Genomic DNA, 20,748 nt, shown 5'->3' with positions numbered 1-20,748 from the left:
TGGCACTCCCTATGGACCAAGTATTCAAACACAAACTATAGGAACCATTCTTATTCAAACCACCATAATGGACATTGTAGCATTCTAAAAAGTACTAGAAATACAATCCAATAATTATTCTTCAAAGAATCAAAGATAAGAAAAATGGTGCTGAAGCCTTCTTAAGCTGGAGTAAAAGGTGTATTTCATAGAATAAATGTTGAGTTACCAATCTTTGAAATAGACTAATTGCTTACTTAAACAGAATTTAACTTTGATGTAAATGAAGAAAAACTCTCTAATTTTCTTCACCTACTCTCATATAGGGTTTTTGTTTATTTTATTATTGTACTTTCTATAGTTGTTACATTTTTATCCTTGCCATACATTGACTCTTGTACATCTCAACTTGTCGGTTATGATCCAAGAATGATGACCTCATCTACAAAACACAAGGAAATTAATATACCCAACCTACTTCCCACACTTTCTTTTCTATTCATTGCTCAACTTTGTACTAGTGATAGTGTGGCCTTGTCAAGTTTTATAACATTTACATCATTTTATGCAGCTATAATTACTGTCAATATTTACTTATATTTTTACATTTAAATGTGTTTTCTCAGAAGCCAAAATATCTATTTTCCACTAATTTTTTAGTTATAGAAAAGTTGTTATCTAGAAGTATTTTAAGGTCTTATTGGGACTATATTTTCCACTTTCTTGTATGTGCAAGATATCCATTACTTGTCTTTCTATTGAATTATACTTCTGGTTAAGTTTGTAGTTCATATTCTCTCTCGAAGATGTTATAGGAATTACTTGCTATTATCAGTACTATACTGAATGGTGTTATCCAGCAATAGAGTGTACTTGGACATTTCTCATATCATTAAACATTTGATTTACATGTAAATATAGTTTTCATTTGTGAAGGGCACTACATGGCCTTATAGTAGATTTTATTAGTTATCTTTATTAGTTATCTGAGAGTTTCATGCAATCTGTTTTGATAACATTCACCCTCTTTCCCTAGGTTTCCAAATCTACCTGTCCTTACCTATCCACCCAATTTGTTTTTTGTGTGTGTGTGTTGTATGTTTAAACCTTTCAAGACCAATTTGTATTGTCCAATAATCTTAGATGTGTGGCCTTCAGCAAAATAGGAAAGGAAGGCACATTTACAAATTTCCTTATGAAGCCACTATTACCCTGATACCCAAAATCAAATAAAGTTCCAACCCAAAAATAGTACATTATAGACCAAAATTATAGAACAATGTCTCAGATGTAGGTATTGAAGCAAAAAAAAATCAATAAAATCCTTATACACATAATTAAAATAATTTCAAAAAAGATTATCTGCCATGTACAGGTAAGCTTTATCCAAGAAATTCAGGGTTGGTTAAATGTATGTAAATCAGTCCTGAGTTTGATTATTTCCTGCTGTCTACTCCTCCTGGGTGTATTTACTTCTCTTTGTTCTAGAGCCTTCTGGTGTTCTGTCAAGCTGCTAGTATGTGCTCTCTCCAGTTTCTTTTTGGAGGCACTCAGAGCTATGAGTTTTCCTCCTTAGACTGCTTTCATTGTGTCCCATACATTAGGGTATTTTGTGGCTTCATTTTGATTAAATTCTAAAATCTCTTTAATTTCTTTATCTCTGCCTTGACCAAGTTTTCATTGAATAGAGTGTTGTTCAGCTTCCACATGTATGTGGACTTTCTATTGTCTTTGTTGTTATAAAGATCAGCCTTAATCCATGATGATCTGATAGGATGTATGAGATTATTTCAGCCTTCTTGTATCTGTTGAGGTCTGTTTTGTGACCAATTATATGGTCAGTTTTGGAGAAGGCACCATGAGGTGATGAGAAGAAGGGATATTCTTTTGTTTTAAGATAAAACACAAAAAGCTCTTACAGAATTATAGGAAAGCACAAACAAGAAAGTGAAGGAGCTAAGCAAAACCATCCAGGATCTAAAATCAGAAGTAGAAACAACTAAGAAAACTCAAAGGGAGACAACTTTGGAGATAGAAAGCCTTGGGAAGAAATCAGGGGACAGAGATGCAAATATCAACAACAGAATACAAGAGATAGGAGAAAGAATCTCAAATGCTGAAGATTCCATAGAAACCCTGGACTCAACAGTTAAAGAAAATGCAAAATGCAAAAAGCTTGTAACCCAAAATATCCAGGAAATCCAGGACACAATGAGAAGACCAAACCTGAGGATTATAGGCATAGATGAGAGTGAAGATTCACAACTTAAAGGGCCAGCAAATATCTTCAATAAAATTATGGAAGAAAACTTCCCTAACCTAAAGAGAGAGATGCCCATGAATTTACAAGAAGCCTACAGAACTCCAAACAGACTGGACCAGAACAGAAATACTTCCCGTCACATAATAATCAAAACACCAAATGTTCTAAACAAAGAAAGAATATTAAAGGCAGTAAGAGAAAAAGGCCAAGTAACATATAAAGGAAGACCTATCAGAATCACAGCAGACTTTTCACCTGAGACTATGAAGGCTAGAAGGTCCTGGGCAGATCTCATGCAGACTCTAAGAGAACACAAATGCCAACCAAAACTACTATATCCAGCAAAACTCTCAATCACCGTAGATGGAGAAACTAAGATATTTCATGACAAAGCCAAGTTTACCCAATATCTATCCACAAACCCAGCCCTACAAAGGATAATAGGAGGACAACACCAATACAAGGAGGGAAACTTCATCCTGGAAAAAGCAAGATAGTAATCTTTCATCAAACCCAAAAGAAGTTAAGCAATCAAATTTAAAAAATAACGTCAAAAATGATAGGTAGTAACAATCACTATTCCTTAATATCTCTTAACATCAATGGACTTAATGCCCCAATAAAAAGACACAGACTAACTGACTGGATACGTAAACAGGACCCTACATTTTGCTGCTTACAGGAAACACACCTTAGGGTCAAAGACAAACACTACCTTAGAGTAAAAGGCTGGAAGACAATTTTACAAGCAAATGGTCTCAGGAAACAAGCTGGAGTAGCCATTTTAATATCGGATAAAATTGACTTTCAACCCAAAGTCATCAAAAGAGACTCTGAAGGACACTTCTTGCTGGTCAAAGGAAAAATACAAAAAGAATAACTCTCAATCCTGAACATCTATGCTCCAAATGCAAGGGCACCCTCTTTCGTTAAAGAAACTTTATTGAAACTCAAAGCACACATTGCACCTAACACAATAATTGTGGGTGACTTCAACACTGCACTTTCCTCAATGGACCGATCAGGAAAGCAAACTAAACAGGGACACAATGAAACTAATTGAAGCTTTGGACCAATTAGATTTAACATATATATATAGAACATTCTATCCTAAAGCAAAAGAATATACCTTTTTCTCAGCACCTCATGGTACCTTCTCCAAAATCGACCATATAATTGGTCACAAGACAGACCTCTACAAATATAAGAAGATGGAACTAATCCCATGCCTCCTATCAGATCACTATGGAGTAAAAGTGGTCTTCAATAGCAACAAAAACAACAGAAAACCCACATACACGTGGAAACTGAACAATATTCTACTCAATGATACCTTGGTCAAGGAAGAAATAAAGAAAGAAATTAAAGACTTTTTAGAACACAATGAGAGTGAAGACACAACATACCCAGATCTATGGGACACAATGAAAGCAGTGCTAAGAGGAAAACTCATAGCCCTGAGTGCCTCCAAAAAGAAAATGGAGAGAGCATACATTACCAGCTTAATGACACACCTGAAAGCACTGGAACAAAAAGAAGCTATTTCACCCAGGAGGAGTAGAAGGCAGGAAATCATCAAACTCGGGGCCGAAATCAATCAAGTAGAAACAAAGAGAACAATACAAAAAATCAACAAAACCAGGAGCTGGTTCTTTGAGAAAATCACAAGATAGATAAACCCTTAGCCAGACTGACCAAAGGGTACAGAGAAAGTATCCAAATTAACAAACTTAGAAATGAAAAGGGAGATATAACAATGGAAACTGAGGAAATACAAAAAATCATCAGATCCTACTACAAGAGCCTGTACTCAACACAACTGGAGAATCTGGAGGAAATGGACAGTTTCCTGGACAGATACCAAATACCAAAATTAAATCAGGACCAAATAGACCATCTAAACAGTCCCATAATGCCTAAAGAAATAGAAGGAGTCATAGAAAGTCTTCCAACCAAAAAAAGCACAGGACCAGATGGTTTCAGTGCAGAATTCTATCAGACCTTCAAAGAAGAGTTAACACCAATACTCTTCAAACTATTCCACAAAATAGAAACAGAAGGAACACTACCCAATTCCTTCTACGAAGCCACAATTACGCTGATACCAAAGCCACACAAAGATCCAACAAAGAAAGAGAACTTCAGACCAATTTCCCTTATGAACATCGATGCAAAAATACTCAATAAAATTCTTGCCAACCGAATCCAAGAACACATCAAAACGATCATCCACCATGATCAAGTAGGCTTTATCCCGGGAATGCAGGGTTGGTTCAATATACGGAAATCCATCAATGCAATCCACTACATAAACAAACTCAAAGAACAAAACCACATGGTCATTTCATTGGATGCTGAAAAAGCATTTGACAAAATTCAGCATCCTTTCATGCTTAAAGTGTTGGAGAGAACAGGAATTCAAGGCCCATACCTAAACATAGTAAAAGCAATAGACAGCAAACTGGTAGCCAGCATCAAACTAAATGGAGAGAAACTTGAAGCAATCCCACTGAAATCATGGACCAGACAAGGCTGCCCCCTTTCTCCTTATCTTTTCAATATTGTACTTGAGGTACTAACTCGGGCAATTCGATAACATAAGGAGGTCAAAGGGATACAAATTGGAAAGGAAGAAGTCAAACTATCATTATTTGCAGACGACATGATAGTCTACCTAAGTGACCCAAAAAACTCCACTAGAGAACTCCTACAGCTGATAAACAACTTCAGCAAAGTGGCAGGTTATAAAATCAACTCAAGCAAATCAGTGGCCTTCCTATACTCAAAGGATAAGCAGGCTGAGAAAGAAATTAGGGAAATGACCCCCTTCACAATAGCCACAAACAGTATAAAGTATCTTGGGGTGACTCTTACCAAACATGTGAAAGATCTGTATGACAAGAACTTCAAGACTCTGAAGAAGGAAATGGAAGAAAACCTCAAAAAATGGGAAAACCTCCCATGCTCATGGATCGGTAGAATCAATATAGTTAAAATGGCCATTTTGCCAAAAGCAATATACAGATTCAACGCAATACCCATCAAAATCCCAACTTAATTCTTCACAGAGTTATAAAGAGCAATTATCAAATTCATCTGGAACATCAAAAAACCCAGGATAGCTAAAACTATTCTCAGCAACAAAAGAAAATCTGGGGGAATCAGTATCCCTGACCTCAAGCAATACTACAGAGCAATAGTGTTAAAAACTGCATGGTATTGGTACAGTGACAGGCAGGAGGATCAGTGGAATAGGATTGAAGATCCAGAAATGAACCCACACACCTATGGCCACTTGATCCTCGACAAAGAGGCTGAAAACATCCAATGGAAAAAAGATAGCCTTTTCAACAAATGGTGCTGGTTCAACTGGAGGTCAGCATGTAGAAGAATGCGAATTGATCCATCCTTGTCTCCTTGTACTAAGCTCAAATCCAAATGGATCAAGGACCTCCACATAAAGCCAGACACTCTGAAGCTATTAGAAAAGAATCTGGGGAAGACTCTTGAGGACATTGGTACAGGGAGAATGTTTCTGAACAGAACACCAATAGCGTATGCTCTAAGAGCAAGAATTGACAAATGGGACCTCATAAAATTACAAAGTTTCTGTAAGGCAAAGGACACCATCAAAAGGACAAATCGGCAACCAACAAATTGGGAAAAGATGTTCACCAATCCTACATCAGATAGAGGGCTAATATCCAATATATATAAAGAACTCAAGAAGTTAGACTCCAGAAAACTGAACAACCCTATTAAAAAATGGGGTACAGAGTTAAACAGGGAATTCTCACCTGAAGAACTTCGGATGGCGGAGAAGCATCTTAAAAAATGCTCAACTTCATTAGTCATTAGGGAAATGCAAATCAAAACAACCTTGAGATTTCATCTTACACCAGTCAGAATGGCTAAGATTAAAAATTCAGGAGACAGCAGGTGTTGGAGAGGGTGTGGAGAAAGAGGAACACTCCTCCACTGCTGTTGGGGTTGCAAATTGGTACAACCACTCTGGAAATCAGTCTGGGGGATTCCTCAGAAAACTGGGCACCTCACTTCCAGAAGATCCTGCTATACCATTCCTGGGCATATACCCAAAAGATTCCCCAGCATGTAATAAGGATACATGCTCTACTATGTTCATAGCAGCCCTATTTATAATTGCCAGATGCTGGAAAGAACCCAGGTATCCCTCAACAGAAGAGTGGATGCAAAAAATGTGGTATATCTACACAATGGAGTACTATTCAGCCATTAGAAACAATGAATTCATGAAATTCTTAGGCAAATGGATGGAGCTAGAGAACATCATACTAAGTGAGGTAACCCAGACTCAAAAGGTGAATCATGGTATGCACTCACTAATAAGTGGATATTAACCTAGAAAACTGGAATACCCAAAACATAATCCACACATCAAATGAGGTACAAGAAGAAAGGAGGAGTGGCCCCTGGTTCTGGAAAGACTCAGTGAAGCAGTATTCTGCAAAACCAGAACGAGGAAGTGGGAATGGGTGTGTGGGAGGACAGGGGAAGAGAAGGGGGCTTACGGGACTTTCGGGGAGTGGGGGGCTAGAAAGGGGGAAATCATTTGAAATGTAAATAAATTATATCGAATAAAAAAAACAATCCAGAAAAAAAAAGATAAAATGTTATATAGATATCTGTTAAATCCAATAGGTTCATAACTTCTGTTAGTTTCACTGTGTCTCTGTTTAGTTTCTGTTTCCATGATTAGTCCACTGATGAGAGTGAGGGGTTGAAGTCACCCACAATTATTTTGTGAGATACAATGTATCCTTTGACCTTTAGTAAAGTTTCTTTTATGAATCCGGGTACCCTTGCATTTGGAGCATAGGTGTTTAGAATTGAGAGTAGAATTTTCCTTTGATGAATATGAAGTGTCTTTCCTTATCTTTTTTGATAACTTTAGGTTGAAAGTGGCTTTCATTCGACATTAGAATGGTCATTTCAGCTTGTTTCTTGGGATAATTTACTTCGAAAATTGTTTTTCAGCCTTTTACTCTGAGGTAGTGTCTCTCTTTGTCACTGAAGTGGGTTTCTTGTATGAAGCAAAATGTTGGGTTGTGTTTATGTATCCAGTCTATTAGCCTATGTCTTTTTATTGGAGAATTGTTACCATTGATGTTAAGAGATATTAAGGAAAAGTGATGGTTACTTCCTGTTATTTTTGTTGTTAGAGGTAGAATTATGTTTATGTAGCTATCTTCTTTTTTGTTTTTTTTTCTTTCTTCTTTTTTTTTATTGAGTATCTTCTTCATTTACATTGCCAGTGGTAAAACCTTTTCCAATTTCCCCCTCCCAAAAGCCCCCCTCCCCAAAGATTCCCTATCCCTCCTCCCACCCCCTGCTTCCATGTATATGCCCCTCTACCCCACACACTCCCACCTCCCCCCACCTCTCCCCCTCCCCCATCCGTTTCTCTTTGTTGGGGCCTCTATTGACCCTTTACCTGACCAAAACCACTCCTCCCACTGATACCCAACAAGGCATTCCTCTGCCACATTTTTGACTGGAACCATGTGTACCCCTTGGTTGATGGTTCAGTCCCTGGGAGTTTTGGGTTCTCTGGGTGTCCGAAGTCATTGTTCTTCCCTTGGGGCTATAAACCCCTTCAGATCCTCCAGTCTACCCTCCAGATCCTCCATTGGGGACTCCAAGCCCAGTCCAATAGTTGGTTGCTAGTTTCTGGTCTGTATTTGTAAGGCAAGGCCTCTGGAGACAACCATGGCGTGCTCCTTTTGATACACGCTTCTTGTCATAGTGTCCGGGTTTGGTGACTGTTTATAGCATGAATCCCCAGGTAGGGCAGTCACTGGGTGGCCTTTACTTCAGACTCTGATCCACACATTGCCTCTCTTATTGCTCCTGTGAGTATTATGTTCCCTTTCTCAGAGGAACCATAGCTCCCTCACGTAAGTCCTCCTTCTCCTTGAGCTTCCTGTGCTGGGTGAATTGTAACTTGTTTATTTTGAGCTTTTGGACTAGCATCCACTTATTAGTGAGTGCATACTATGTGCGTTCTTTTGTTACTGGGTTACCTCACTCAGAATGACACTTTCTAGTTCCATCCATTTGCCTAAGAATTTCATGAATTCATTGGTTTTAATAGCTGAATACTATTAAATGCATATATACCACAGTTTCTGTATCCATTCCATTGTGTATATGTACCATAGTTTCTGTATCCATTCCTCTGTTGAAGGACATCTGGGTTCTTTCCAGCTTCTGGCTATTATAAATAAGGCAGATATGAACATAGTAGAGCATGTGTCCTTATTACATGTAGAAGCACTTTCTGGGTATATGAACAGGAGTGGTATAGATGGGTCCACAGGTAGTAATATGTCTAATTTTCTGAGGAATCGCCAAACTGATTTCCAGAGTGGTTTTACCAGTTTGCAATCCCACCAACAATGGAGAAGTGTTCCTCTTTTCCCATATCCTCTCCAGCATCTGCTGTCCCCTGAGTTTTTCACTTGATATTTGACAAAGGAGCTAAAAACATCCAGTGGAAAAAAGACAGCATTTTTAACAAATGGTGCTGGATCAACTGGAGGTCTGCACGCAGAAAAATGCAAATCGACTCATTCTTATCTCCTTGTACAAAGCTCAAGTTCAAGTGGATCAAAGGTCTACACATAACATCAGACACACTGAAGCTTATAGAGGAGAAAGTGGGGACAAATCTTGAACACGTGGGCACAGGGGAAAAGTTTCTGAACAGAACACCAATGGCTTATGCTCTAAGAACAAGAATCGACAAATGGGACCTCATAAAACTGCAAAGCTTCTGTAAGGCAAAGGACACTGTCAACAGGACAAAACAGCAACCAACAAATTGGGAAAAGATCTTTATTAACCCTACATCCCATAGAGGGCTAATATCCAATGTATACAAAGAACTCAAGAAGTTAGTCTCCAGAGAGTCAAATAACCCGATTAAAAATGGGGTACAAAGCTAAACAGGGAAGTCTCAACTGAGGAAACTCGAATGGCTCTAAAGCACCTAAAGAAATGTTCAGCATCCTTAGTCATCAGGGAAATGCAAATCAAAACAGCACTGAGATTCCATCTTATACCAGTCAGAATGGCTAAGATGAAAAACTCTTTTTTGTGTGTGTGTGTGTGTGTGTGTTTTTTTTGGTGTTTTTTTTTTTGGTTTTTTTGGATTTGTTTTTTTCGAGACAGGGTTTCTCTGTATAGCCCTGGCTGTCCTGGAACTCACTCTGTAGACCAGGCTGACCTCGAACTCAGAAATCCGCCTGCCTCTGCCTCCCAGAGTGCAGGCCCGGCTTCTTTTTTTTGTTTTTTATTGCCAAGTGTTCCATTTATTTTTCCATGTGAAGTAAGGGGAAATCATTTGCAATGTAAATTAAAAAATAAAAAATGATTTAATGACTAAATTCTTGTTGCTATGTAAATTGATATTAAAATTTAGTATCCATAAATCTAACCCAAACAGTCCATTTCTCTGCTTTTTAATTGAATATATTCTTCATTTACATTTTAAATGATATACCCTTTCCCAGTTTCCTGAAAACCCCCAACCCATTCTCCCACCCTCTGCCTCTAAGAATATGCCCCTCTACCCAACCCACTCCCACCTTTCCCCCTCCATTTCCCCATGCTGGGGCATCTATTGAGCCTTCATAGGACCAAGTACTTCTCCTCCTACTGTTGCTCAACAAGGCATTCCTCTGCTACACTTTTGACTGGAACCATGTGTGCCCCTTGGTTGATGGCTTAGTCCCTGGGAGCCCTGGTTGGCCAACATCCTCATTTTTCCCATGGGGCTGGAAACCCCTTTAGCTCCTCCAGACCTTCCCCCAACTCCTCCATTGGGGACCCCATGCTTGGTCCAATGGTTGGCTGCTAGCATCTGCCTCTGTATGTATAAGGCTCTGGCAGGGCCCCTCCAGAGACATTAATAACAGGCTCCTTTTGACACTCAATTCTTGTCATCCATAATAGTGTCAGGGTTTGGTGACTGTTTATAGGATGAATCCCCAGGTAGGAAAGTCTCTGGGTGGCCTTTCCTTCAGTCTCTGCTCCACACTTTGTCTCTATAATTGCTTCTGTGAGTATTTTGTTCCCTTTCACAGAAAAACCAAAGCAACCCCACTTTGGTCTTCCTTCTTCTTGAGCTTCCTGTGGTCTGTGAATTGCAACTTGTTTATTTTGAGCTTTTGGGTTAATATCTACTTATCAGTAAGCCCATGCTGTAACTGCCTGCAGTTACATCGAATGGGTTAACTGGAAGGGAAGCTGGGGATGTATGGGAAGGCAGCAAAAAAGAGATGGAGACCAAGATAACACCTGCTATTCAAGGTTTCAAGTTTAATGAAGAACTCCCAATATATATAGGCAGGGGGAAAAGCCTGGAAGCCTCTTAGCAGAACTGGGTCAGTTGCTCCACAAGTGGCTAGTGTTTCTCAAGAGACTGCAGGCGCTTGAAGAACAATAGGCTTCATCTTGGTCTGAGCGCTCCACCCTAGATGGAGGGGACTATGGCTAACACAGGAGTTCCCACTCAAAGGCTGGGAGAGGAACTTCACATTGGTCAATGTCAAGTTCCTGCCAGGTGGCATGGCACCTCAATAAGGCTCTCTACACCATGCCAAGTGTGTTCTTTTGTGACTGAGTTGCCTCACTCAGGAAACACTTTCTAGTTCCATCCATTTGCCTAAGAATTTCATGAACTCATTGTTTCTAATGGCTGAATAGTACTCCATTGTGTATATATACCACATTTTCTGTATCCATTCCTCTGTTGGAGAACATCTGGGTTCTTTCCTGCTTCTGGCTATTATAAATAAGGCAGATATGAACATAGTGGAGCATGTGTCCTTATGACATGTTGGAGCATCTTCGGGTATATGCCCAGGAGTGGTATAGCTGGGTCCTCAGATAGTACTATGTCTAATTTTCTGAGGAACCACAAAACTAATTTCCAGAATGGTTGTACCAGCTTACAATCCCACCAGCAGTGGAGGAGTGTTCCTCTTTCTCCACATCCTCTCCAGCATCTGCTCTCCCCTGAGTTTTTTCATCTTAGCCATTCTGGCTTGGTGTGAGGTGAAATCTCAGGGTTGTTTTGATTTGCATTTCCCTGATAACTAAGAATGCTGAACACTTCTTTAGTTACCTCAGTGCCATTCGAGTTTCCTCAGTTGAGAATTCCCTGTTTAGCTCTGTACCCCATTTTTTAAAAGGGTTATTTGGCTCTCTGGAGTCTAACTTCTTGAGTTATTTGTATATATTGGATATTAGTCTTCTATCGGATGTAGGATTGGTAAAGATCTTTTCCCAATTTGTTGGTTGCCATTTTGTCCTATTGACTATGTTCTTTGCCTTACAGAAACTTTGTAATTTTATGAAGTCCCTTTTGTCAATTCTTGTTCTTAGAGCATAAGTCGTTGGTGTTCTATTCAGGAAATTTTCCCTTGTGCCCATGTGTTCAAGACTCTTCCACACTTTCTCCTCTATAAGCTTCAGTGTGTCTGGTTTTATGTGGAGGTCCTTGATCCACTTGGACTTGAGCTTTGTACAAGGAGATAAGAATGGGTTGATTTCCATTTTTCTACATGCTGACCTCCAGTTGATCCAGTACCATTTGATAAAGATGCTCTCTTTTTTCCACTGGATGTTTTTTTTTAGCTCCTTTGTCAAATATCAAGTGACCTTAGGTGTGTGGGTTCATATCTGGCTCTTCAAATCTATTCCACTGATCTTCCTGCCTGTCTCTGTACCAATACCATACAGTTTTTTTTAATCACTATTGCTTGAGGTCAGGGATGTTGAGTCCTCCAGGATATCTTTTGTTGTGGAGAATAGTTTTCATTATCCTGTTTTTTTTTTTTTTAATTCCAAATTAATTTCCAAATTCCTCTTTCTAGCTCTAGGAAGAATTGAGTTGGAATTTTATTGGGGATTGCATTGAATCTGTTGATTGCTTTTGACAAGATGACTCTTTTTACTATTAATATATTAGGAATAATATATAGGATTAATATCCTGCCAATCCATGACCATGGGAGATCTTTCGATCTTCTGAGATATTTGATTTCTTTCTTCAGAGGCTTGAAGTTCTTGTCTTACAGATCTTTCACTTGCTTGGTTAGAGTCCCACCAAGGCATGTAATATTATTTGTGACTAATGTGAAGGGTGTCATGTCCCTAATTTCTTTCCCAGTTTGTTTTTGCTTTGGGTAGAGGAAGGCTACTGATTTGAGTTAGTTGTATATTCAGCCACTTTGCTGAAGTTGCTTGTCAGCTTTAGGAGTTCTCTGGTGGAATTTTTGGGGTTACTTAAATATATGATCATATCATCTGCAAATAGTGATATTTTGACTTCTTCCTTTTCAACTTGTATACCTTTGACATCTTTTTGTTGTCTATTTGATCTGGCTAGGACTTCAAGTACTATATTGAAAAGATATGGAGAGAGAAGACAGCCTTGTCTAGTCCCTGATTACTTCAAGTTTCTCTCCATTTAGTTTGATGTTGGCTACCGGTTTGCTGTATATTGCTTTCACTATGTTTAGGAATGGGCCTTTGAATTCCTGATCTCTCCAAGACTTTTATCATGAAGGGATGCTGAATTTTGACAAAAGGCTTTTTCAGCATCTAATGAAATGACCATGAGGTTTTTTTTCTTTGAATTTGTTTATGTAGTGGATTATATTGATGGATTTCTGTATATTGAACCATCCCTGCATCCCTGGGATGAAGTCTTGATTGTGGTGAATTATCGTATTGATACATTCTTGGATTTGGCTGGCCAGAATTTTGTTGAGTATTTTTGCATCAATGTTCATAAGGGAAATTGGTCTGAAGTTCTCTTTCCTTCTTTGGTCTTTGTTTAGCTTAGGTATAAGCATTATTTTGGCTTCATAAAATGAATTGGATAGTGTTCCTTAAGTTTCTATTTTGTGGAATAGTTTGAAGAGTATAGGTATTAACTCTTCTTTGAAGATCTGATACAATTCCACACTAAACCCATCTGTTCTTGGGCTTTTTTTATTTGTTAGGATACTGTTAATAACTGCTTCTAATTCCTCAGGAATTTTAGGACAATTTAGATGGTTTATCTGATCCTGTTTTAATGTTGGCACCTGGTATTTGTCTATAAAACTGTCCATTTCATCCAGATTTTCCAATTTTGTTGAATATAAGCACTTGTAGTAGTATCTGATGACTTTTTGAATTTCCACAGTTTCTATTGTTATGTCTCCCTTTTCATTTCTGATTTCATTAATCTGGATACTGCCTCTGTGCCTTTTGGTTAGTCTGGCTAAGGTTTTATCTATCTTGTTGATTTTCTCAAAGAACCAGCTCCTGATTTTGTTGATTCTTTTATAGTTCTTTTTGTTTCTATTTAGTTCTTTTCAGCCCTAAGCTTGATTATTTCCTGCTGTCTACTCCTCTTGGGTGTATTAGCTTCTTTTTGTTCTAGAGCTTTCAATTGCAGTCAAGCTGCTAGTGTACATCCTCTCTATTTTCTTTTTGGAGGCACTCAGAGCTATGAGTTTTCCTCTTAGCACTGCTTCCATTGTGTCCCATAAGTTTTGGTATGATGTGTCCTCATTTTCATTAAATTCTAAAAAGCCTTTCATTTCTTTCTTTATTTCTTCCCTGACCAAGCTATCATTGAGTAGAGCATTGTTCAATGTTCAGGTGAATGTGTGTTATCCATTGTTTTTGTTTGATCTTTAGACCAGCCTTAGGTCATGGTGTTCTGATAGGGTGCATGGAATTATTTCAATATTCCTGTATATGTTGAGGCCTGTTTTGTGACCAATTATATGGTCAATTTTGGAGAAGGTACCGTGAGGTACTGAGAAGAAGGTATATTTTTTTTATTTGCTTTAGGATAAAATGTTCTATAAATATCTGTTAGATACATTTGGTTCATCACTTCAGTTAGTTTCACTGTGTCTGTGTTTAGTTTCTGTTTCCATGTTCTGTCCATTGACAAGAGTGGGGTGTTGAAGTCTCCCACTATTATTGTGTGGAGTACAATGTGTGCTTTGAGCTTTAGTAAAGTTTCTTTTATGACTGTGGGTGCACTTTCATTTGGAGCATAGATATTCATAATTGAGAGTTCATCTTGGAAGATTTTTCTTTGACCAGTATGAAGTGTTTCTCCTTATCTTTTTTTGACAACTTTTTGTTGAATGTCGATTTTATCTGATATAAGAATGGCCACTCCAGCTTGTTTCTTGGGACCATTTGCTTGGAAAATTGTTTTCCAGCCTTTTACTCTCAGGTTCACATGCATTCTGGAGATTAAATGCAGTTCCTCATGCTTGCATAGCATAGCAGCTTGTTCACTCACTGAAATCTCTCTCTCTCTCTCTCTCTCTCTCTCTCTCTCTCTCTCTCTCTCTCTCTCTCCCATTTGCCTTATTTTTATGATTTTTCACATCTTGCTTTCATGCTTTCTGTTTCTCTTGTTTCAACAATCTTTGTTGCTCATCTTCTTCCCTCTTGCACCACTTTTTGCAGCAGTTATTGCTTCAAGTTGTAATCCAGCAATTCTTTACTACTTATTATATGTGGAAGCATTCTTTTAGGAAGTGACTCAGAGGGTGATTAGGACAGGGGTGAGCACTTGAGAATGATTTGTTGTCTTTATAATTTGAGCATCATTTTCTGTCTGTCTAAACTCCTATGGGTACTACTCTTTGTAATGATTCTGCTTCTAAGTAACAAGTTTCCCTTGGTGACTTGAAAGCATACACACACACACACACACACACACACCTTCAACTACCCAATTGGGGCTATATCCTTTATTTTTCATTCTTTGCCAAATTTAATGATCAAACTTAATTCTAGGATGTTATTACTACCAATATTGTATTGAAAGATAAGAATCATTTATTTCTCCTCATGGCCAATGCTAGGCACTTGTGGAAGTTCTTTTTTGGGCAAGAACCCAAAAGAACTGACATTTTCATCGATATCATCACTGTGATCTGATTTTAATTATTTTTGTCATCAAAGTTTTATATATATATATATATATATATATATATATATATATATATATATATATATATATATATATTCACAAAAGATGAAGTTGTAAGGATTGGGATTACAGCTTTCTTGTAGAATATTCATCATAAACATCAAGGTCATTAACTTAAAATTCATCAATACAAAAAGAGAAAGTAAAGTGAAACACCACCCCCAAAATTCCAAAGAGTAAAGATGTCCCAGGTGTAATAAGCAAAAAGTTCCAGAATATATTGCTAGTTAGATATTTTTAAAGAAATTAGCTCAATAGCTGATATAGTTTATGTTCATTAAGGAGAAATTATGAAAAACTGACTTCTAATAAAAGGCTAATAACCTGATAGACTTGGAAACGACATAGATTTTATCAAGATCCTTGATTAACTTTAAAAATTCTTTTATTTTATGTGTATAATTAGTTAAATACACTAATGCATGGATTGCTCCCCAGAGCCCAGGGGAGAGAGAGCATAAGATGCCCATGATTAGAATTGTGAGCTACCGTCTGGTGCTAAGAATTGAACCTAGATCTTCTGCAAGAAGAGCAAATTCTCATGAGTCATCACTTCATACCCATTGATCAACTTTCTGTTAGGATTTGTCAGGAATAGAAAACACACACACACACACACACAAAGAAAATACTTAAAGTAGTACGCTTAGGCTGATATAATTTTTTGACCAATTGAAGTAAATCAGAATTCATCAATGGACTGACATTGAGCTAGCCTGAACATAGGCTCTTGAGGATGTTTCATAGATTCCTTTTAACTCCAATCTCTCAACATGCTGTCCTCTGAGACTCAAATTAAGAAATGCAAGGTAGATTCAAATGCATAATGGTTGTTAAGGGGGGATGATTAATTTTTAAATTAAGAATCAGAAAGACTTATGAAGTTTGAAAGGGCAGATTAAAATTGAGACTAAGAACAAATATTAATTCAGTTCTACTAGTTAGTTCTAGCACATGAAAGAAAAACAAAAAATTAGTTATGATTTAATAATACTTTTAAGTGTACACATGTGCCACCGTCTTTTTCTGGGACAGAATCTTGCTGTGCTGTCCAAACTGACATTCACCTAGTTAACCTAGTGCCTAAATCTTCACATTAGGTAGAATTTCTGGTGTGTATCATTATACTCAGTTTTGCAATCTCCCTTTAAACTTTTCATTCATTCTAGCCAATCTGAAGTTTTACCTTCTATTGACCTAGAACAAGTCATTCCTCTTCCAAATACAAGATGCTTTGTATTTAAAGAGTTTGGTTTCTCTTATTTGGGTCTTAGATTACCTCCTTAATGATAATTTTTTAATTAGCATTAGCCATCCTACTTTGCACTGACCTTCCTTGTGTGTCTTAAATCTAGTTTTCATTGCCTGACATTGGTACATGTATTTGTTTGATTATACTGTCATTACATGTCCAGGGAAATGTGACCTTGAGGACAGAGATAAATGCGGATGTGTGTCTTAGTTCCCAGTTCCAGGTTACAGCTCAGCACTTCAAGGAATAACACTATAAGAAGACAAAAACTTGAACTGCCAGTCACATGACATCCACAGTCAAGAGCAGAGAGAAATCAATGTCTACTGCTCAGTTCCCTTTCTGTACTACAGTACAATTTAGGGCTCAAGCCTAGAGAATAATTCTGCCCACTTTTCTAGTGGGCATTCCCTTATCAATTAACACAATTAAGACCCTGTCTCCCACAGATTGCCTATGGAGTAACCTGATCTAGAAAACCTCTCACTGAGAATGTCTCCCCAAGTGATTCCAGATTTTGCCAAGTTGACAATTAAAACAACTAACACATATAGGGATGGATGTATAAAATTTAAATTGTGGTAAAAAGTTTCTGTTTTTATTTTTATTACTTAAATTTTGTTTTTGACAATTTCTTATGTGTGTGTAATTCATTTGATTTCTGTCACCCTCACTCTCTCTTATCTCCTTCCCAACTCTGTATCATTTAAATAATGAAAAGTACAATTCAATAATGTTAAGCACACTCACAGTTAATCTCTAGAATACTTTTTAATCTCACAAAACTTAAAATTCTCCACTCATGAAAGGACAACTTCTCTGCATCCTGCTCTGTCTATGGTAGACATGTAATAGTGATTAGAATATGTCATATTGGAAATGGTGAGAGAAACTAAAAGGTAAGTTTACTTTACCATTTAAATAATCTGTGATTAAATCCACTTTTGCATCTCTTTACCTATAGAATATAAAGTGACTGAGAAAACAAAGAATGTGTTTATTGCCACAAGTGATTATTTCAAAGACATAGTCATAAGCAGCTTATAAGATGACTAAATGAAAAGGCTTTTAGTAAAGTCAGGGTGATGGTTTTCCTTCCCCTTCTGTTTTTCCAGCTTTGTTTTTTTTGTTTTTGTTTTTGTTTTTTGTCTACCCATGAATAAAAGAAATTACCAAGCAAGCTAATAAGCAGGCAAACAAGTAAAGCACTATTTTATTTAATAGCAAAAGCATTTAGCAGCGGGAATCTATTCACACAATGACTTTGCTAATTATAAATGAGCCTCATGTAGTATTTAAAGCATTTATAAGGTTCTTAGAAGGCTTTGAGCTCTGTGCCCCTTCTGCTTGTAACAAAGTAACTACAATTATATAACAGGAAGAAAAGTATTGCTTTTGAAAAGTCCTATTAGTCAGACTTTTATTTACTTAAATGAACACCCCCTTATCTTGCACATTCTCCCTCCTCTTTTTTTCCAACACTCCCTGCCCCTGACTGATAACACTGATGCTAAAACATAGGCAGGCAAAGTGTGGCATACAAGCCCTTTCAAGAACTGGTCTTTTCTATCTGCCTTCAATTCCTGCAAAGTCCTTGCCACCCCTCAGCAGTGTTCTGGGCCTCTGCATGGCCTTTGCTGCAATATCATCTTATGATTACTGCCCAACATTTAATATGCAGACAGGAAACCTCAGAACCTTTCTTTAGCTGCCTTTCCCACACCTGCAGGCACATTGACAGCATTTTAAACTGTTAGGACTCAAGTTACACATTATGACAGTCATTTGTTCACAGGCCCTCTTCAACAATAGATTGTTGTGAGCATTTAGGAGAGACTGAAGTACAACTTCCAACCTTTCCACTTAATACTAAATATCTAGCATACTTTTTGACCCTGTTGATATTCAATAAATGTAAAAAGGTGAGTATTTTATTTGGATCAGGAAAATAAATGGTACTGTGTTCTAATGGCAGAAAGATAAAAAGTGATAAGAATTCTGAAGAAAGCAATAAAAGAGAGATGCGGGGAAATTGCCAACAAAAGGAACAGGAAACTTAAGAAGAAAATCAGGATAGAACTGCTAGAGTAAAGAAGTTAGCTGTCTGTTCTCATAAATGGCAAAAAATGAGACAGGGGTGTCTGAAGAAGTGCTGGAGGGAAGACATGGCAAGAGTTTCTAGTTTTCAAGTAGGCCACTGCCTTGGGCTGCAGTTAGGAGCTAGCTTTCTCCTTTGGCCACCTTGCCACACAGCATCTCTATTCTAGCTCAGACATAAGCATTAATCATTGTCTCCTTTGTTTTGCAAGTGGTGACCCCCAGTGCAACACCACATAAACATGAACATGCATGCGTGTGTAAGATAGAGAGACAGAGACAGAGACAAAGACAGAGACAGAGAACAGTCTTTACAGTGTTCTGAAGATAGTTTATACTGATAAAAAAAACTCCCTCTCTGGGGAGGCTATAGTTCTTGTTAGCAGCCTAACAAGATTGGGAAACCTTTGTACACACCCTTTTTTGGTAAGTATCTTTATAGTGCATGAAGATAGCATGTTATTGTGATGATGCATGTAAATACTCCATATCATTTATTAATATCTTTAAGACAGAACTTTGCAGATTCACCAAGCTCTCTTCTTCACAGGAGGTGTGCCCCTTGATGGTCGCAGCCTTTTGGAGTTTTTTTCCTCTGGTAACCAAGAGTATCTTGTGCTACAGAAAGCAGCATAGACTATCTATGGACAAAAGTCAGGAACTCAGATTGGTAGTATGAGTGCTGCCATTTAAACTGAGGCTGACTTACATATCAAGTGGGAATGACACCTGCTTCCACAGGGTTACTATGAAAGATGAAATCATACAGTCTATAAGACCTCACATTTCTTATCAGTTCTCACTGCCACTTTCTCCTGATCTCACCAGTCTGCCAGCTATTTTCATCTTTAGCTTACAAATGAAACTGAAGATCATGAAGAAAATGTGATTTACTCAAATGCATATAACTACAAAGCAAATCTCTAGTTTTCTTTCTGCTTCTGTGATAAAACACTCACCAAAAACAATGTATGAGAGGAAAGGGTTGACTTGACTTACACTTTCAGGTCCTAGTCCATTCATTACTGAGGGAAGCTGGGGCAGGAACTCAAGCAGGAACTTGAAGTAGAAACTATGGAGGACTACTGCTTGTTGGCTGATCTGAAAGCCCATGTTTAGATAGTTTTCTCATTATAGTCTAGGACCCCCTGCCTAAAAATTAGTGATATTCATAGTGATGTAGAGCCGTCTACATCAGTGAACAATCAAGACAAGTCCTCACAGACAGGTCCAAAAGCCAACCTTGATATGGAAAATCCCTAAATTGAGACTCACTGTGTCAAGGTGACAGTTGGGGCTGACTAGGATAGTCAAAATTGTGCATGTAGGTTTTCTGTCTTTAAAATATATCCCCTATATGTAAACCTGACTACTTAGTAGGTTCTTTAACTCCCCTCATGGTTCTTCTTCCCTGCAGTCTCTGAGGGTACTTCATGCTGTTAATTCATTATCTTTTGTTTGTTTTGTTCTTCCCACTTCCCCTCTTTTTTCTGCCTCTAGAAAAAAACGCCAGCTGCTCCAACAAAGAAAACAAGCACCACCTTCAACATAGTGGGAACCACCTATCCTATTAACCTGGCCAAGGATACTGAGTTCTCCACCATCTCCAAGGCTGCTGCTCCCAGTGCTTCTTCAACTCCAACAGTGATTGCTTCACCCAAGACCACTTATGTGCAAGACATTCCTGCTGAGACCAAGACCTACAACAGTGTCAGCAAGGTTGACAAAATTTCCCGCATCATCTTCCCTGTGCTCTTTGCCATATTCAATCTTGTCTATTGGGCTACATATGTGAACCGGGAATCAGCTATCAAGGGCATGATCCGCAAACAGTAGATAATAGTGGCAGCACAGCAACCAGAGCACTGTATACCCCATGAAGTCTCCAAACCCCAGGGATTCCCTCATATGTTTCAGGATTCTTTTTAACCCTGTTCCAAGCTGAGTGTAATCACCTTCTCAATTCGTATTTATGAACCTCAATGAAAATGTAAAACAGAAAAATGACTTGTCTGTTGAACATTGCTTGGATTGAGCCAAACACTGCCATTTGTCCAGTTTCTCATCTTAGTATGCCAGTCTCCCCCAGCTGATGGC

The 20,748-nt window shown here is 38.0% G+C and overlaps 1 protein-coding gene across 1 annotated transcript in view; it reads left to right on the top strand.

Moving 5' to 3' along the window:
- The window catches only part of Gabra3 (gamma-aminobutyric acid type A receptor subunit alpha3), a 158,555-nt gene extending 138,044 nt beyond the window's left edge, over positions 1 to 20,511 (top strand). The window contains exon 9 of the mRNA XM_052170752.1: positions 20,152 to 20,511. Within this exon, the coding sequence (XP_052026712.1) occupies positions 20,152 to 20,487 (336 nt within the window). The 3' untranslated portion in view covers positions 20,488 to 20,511. The remainder of the gene's footprint in view (positions 1 to 20,151) is intronic.
- Positions 20,512 to 20,748: the final 237 nt, after the last annotated feature.

This window comes from Apodemus sylvaticus, chromosome X, assembly GCF_947179515.1.
Source record: "Apodemus sylvaticus chromosome X, mApoSyl1.1, whole genome shotgun sequence".
NCBI classification, from domain to species: domain Eukaryota; kingdom Metazoa; phylum Chordata; class Mammalia; order Rodentia; family Muridae; genus Apodemus; species Apodemus sylvaticus.
The sequence above is the reverse complement of the archived record's forward strand: the minus strand, read 5'-3'. Positions and strand labels throughout refer to the sequence as shown.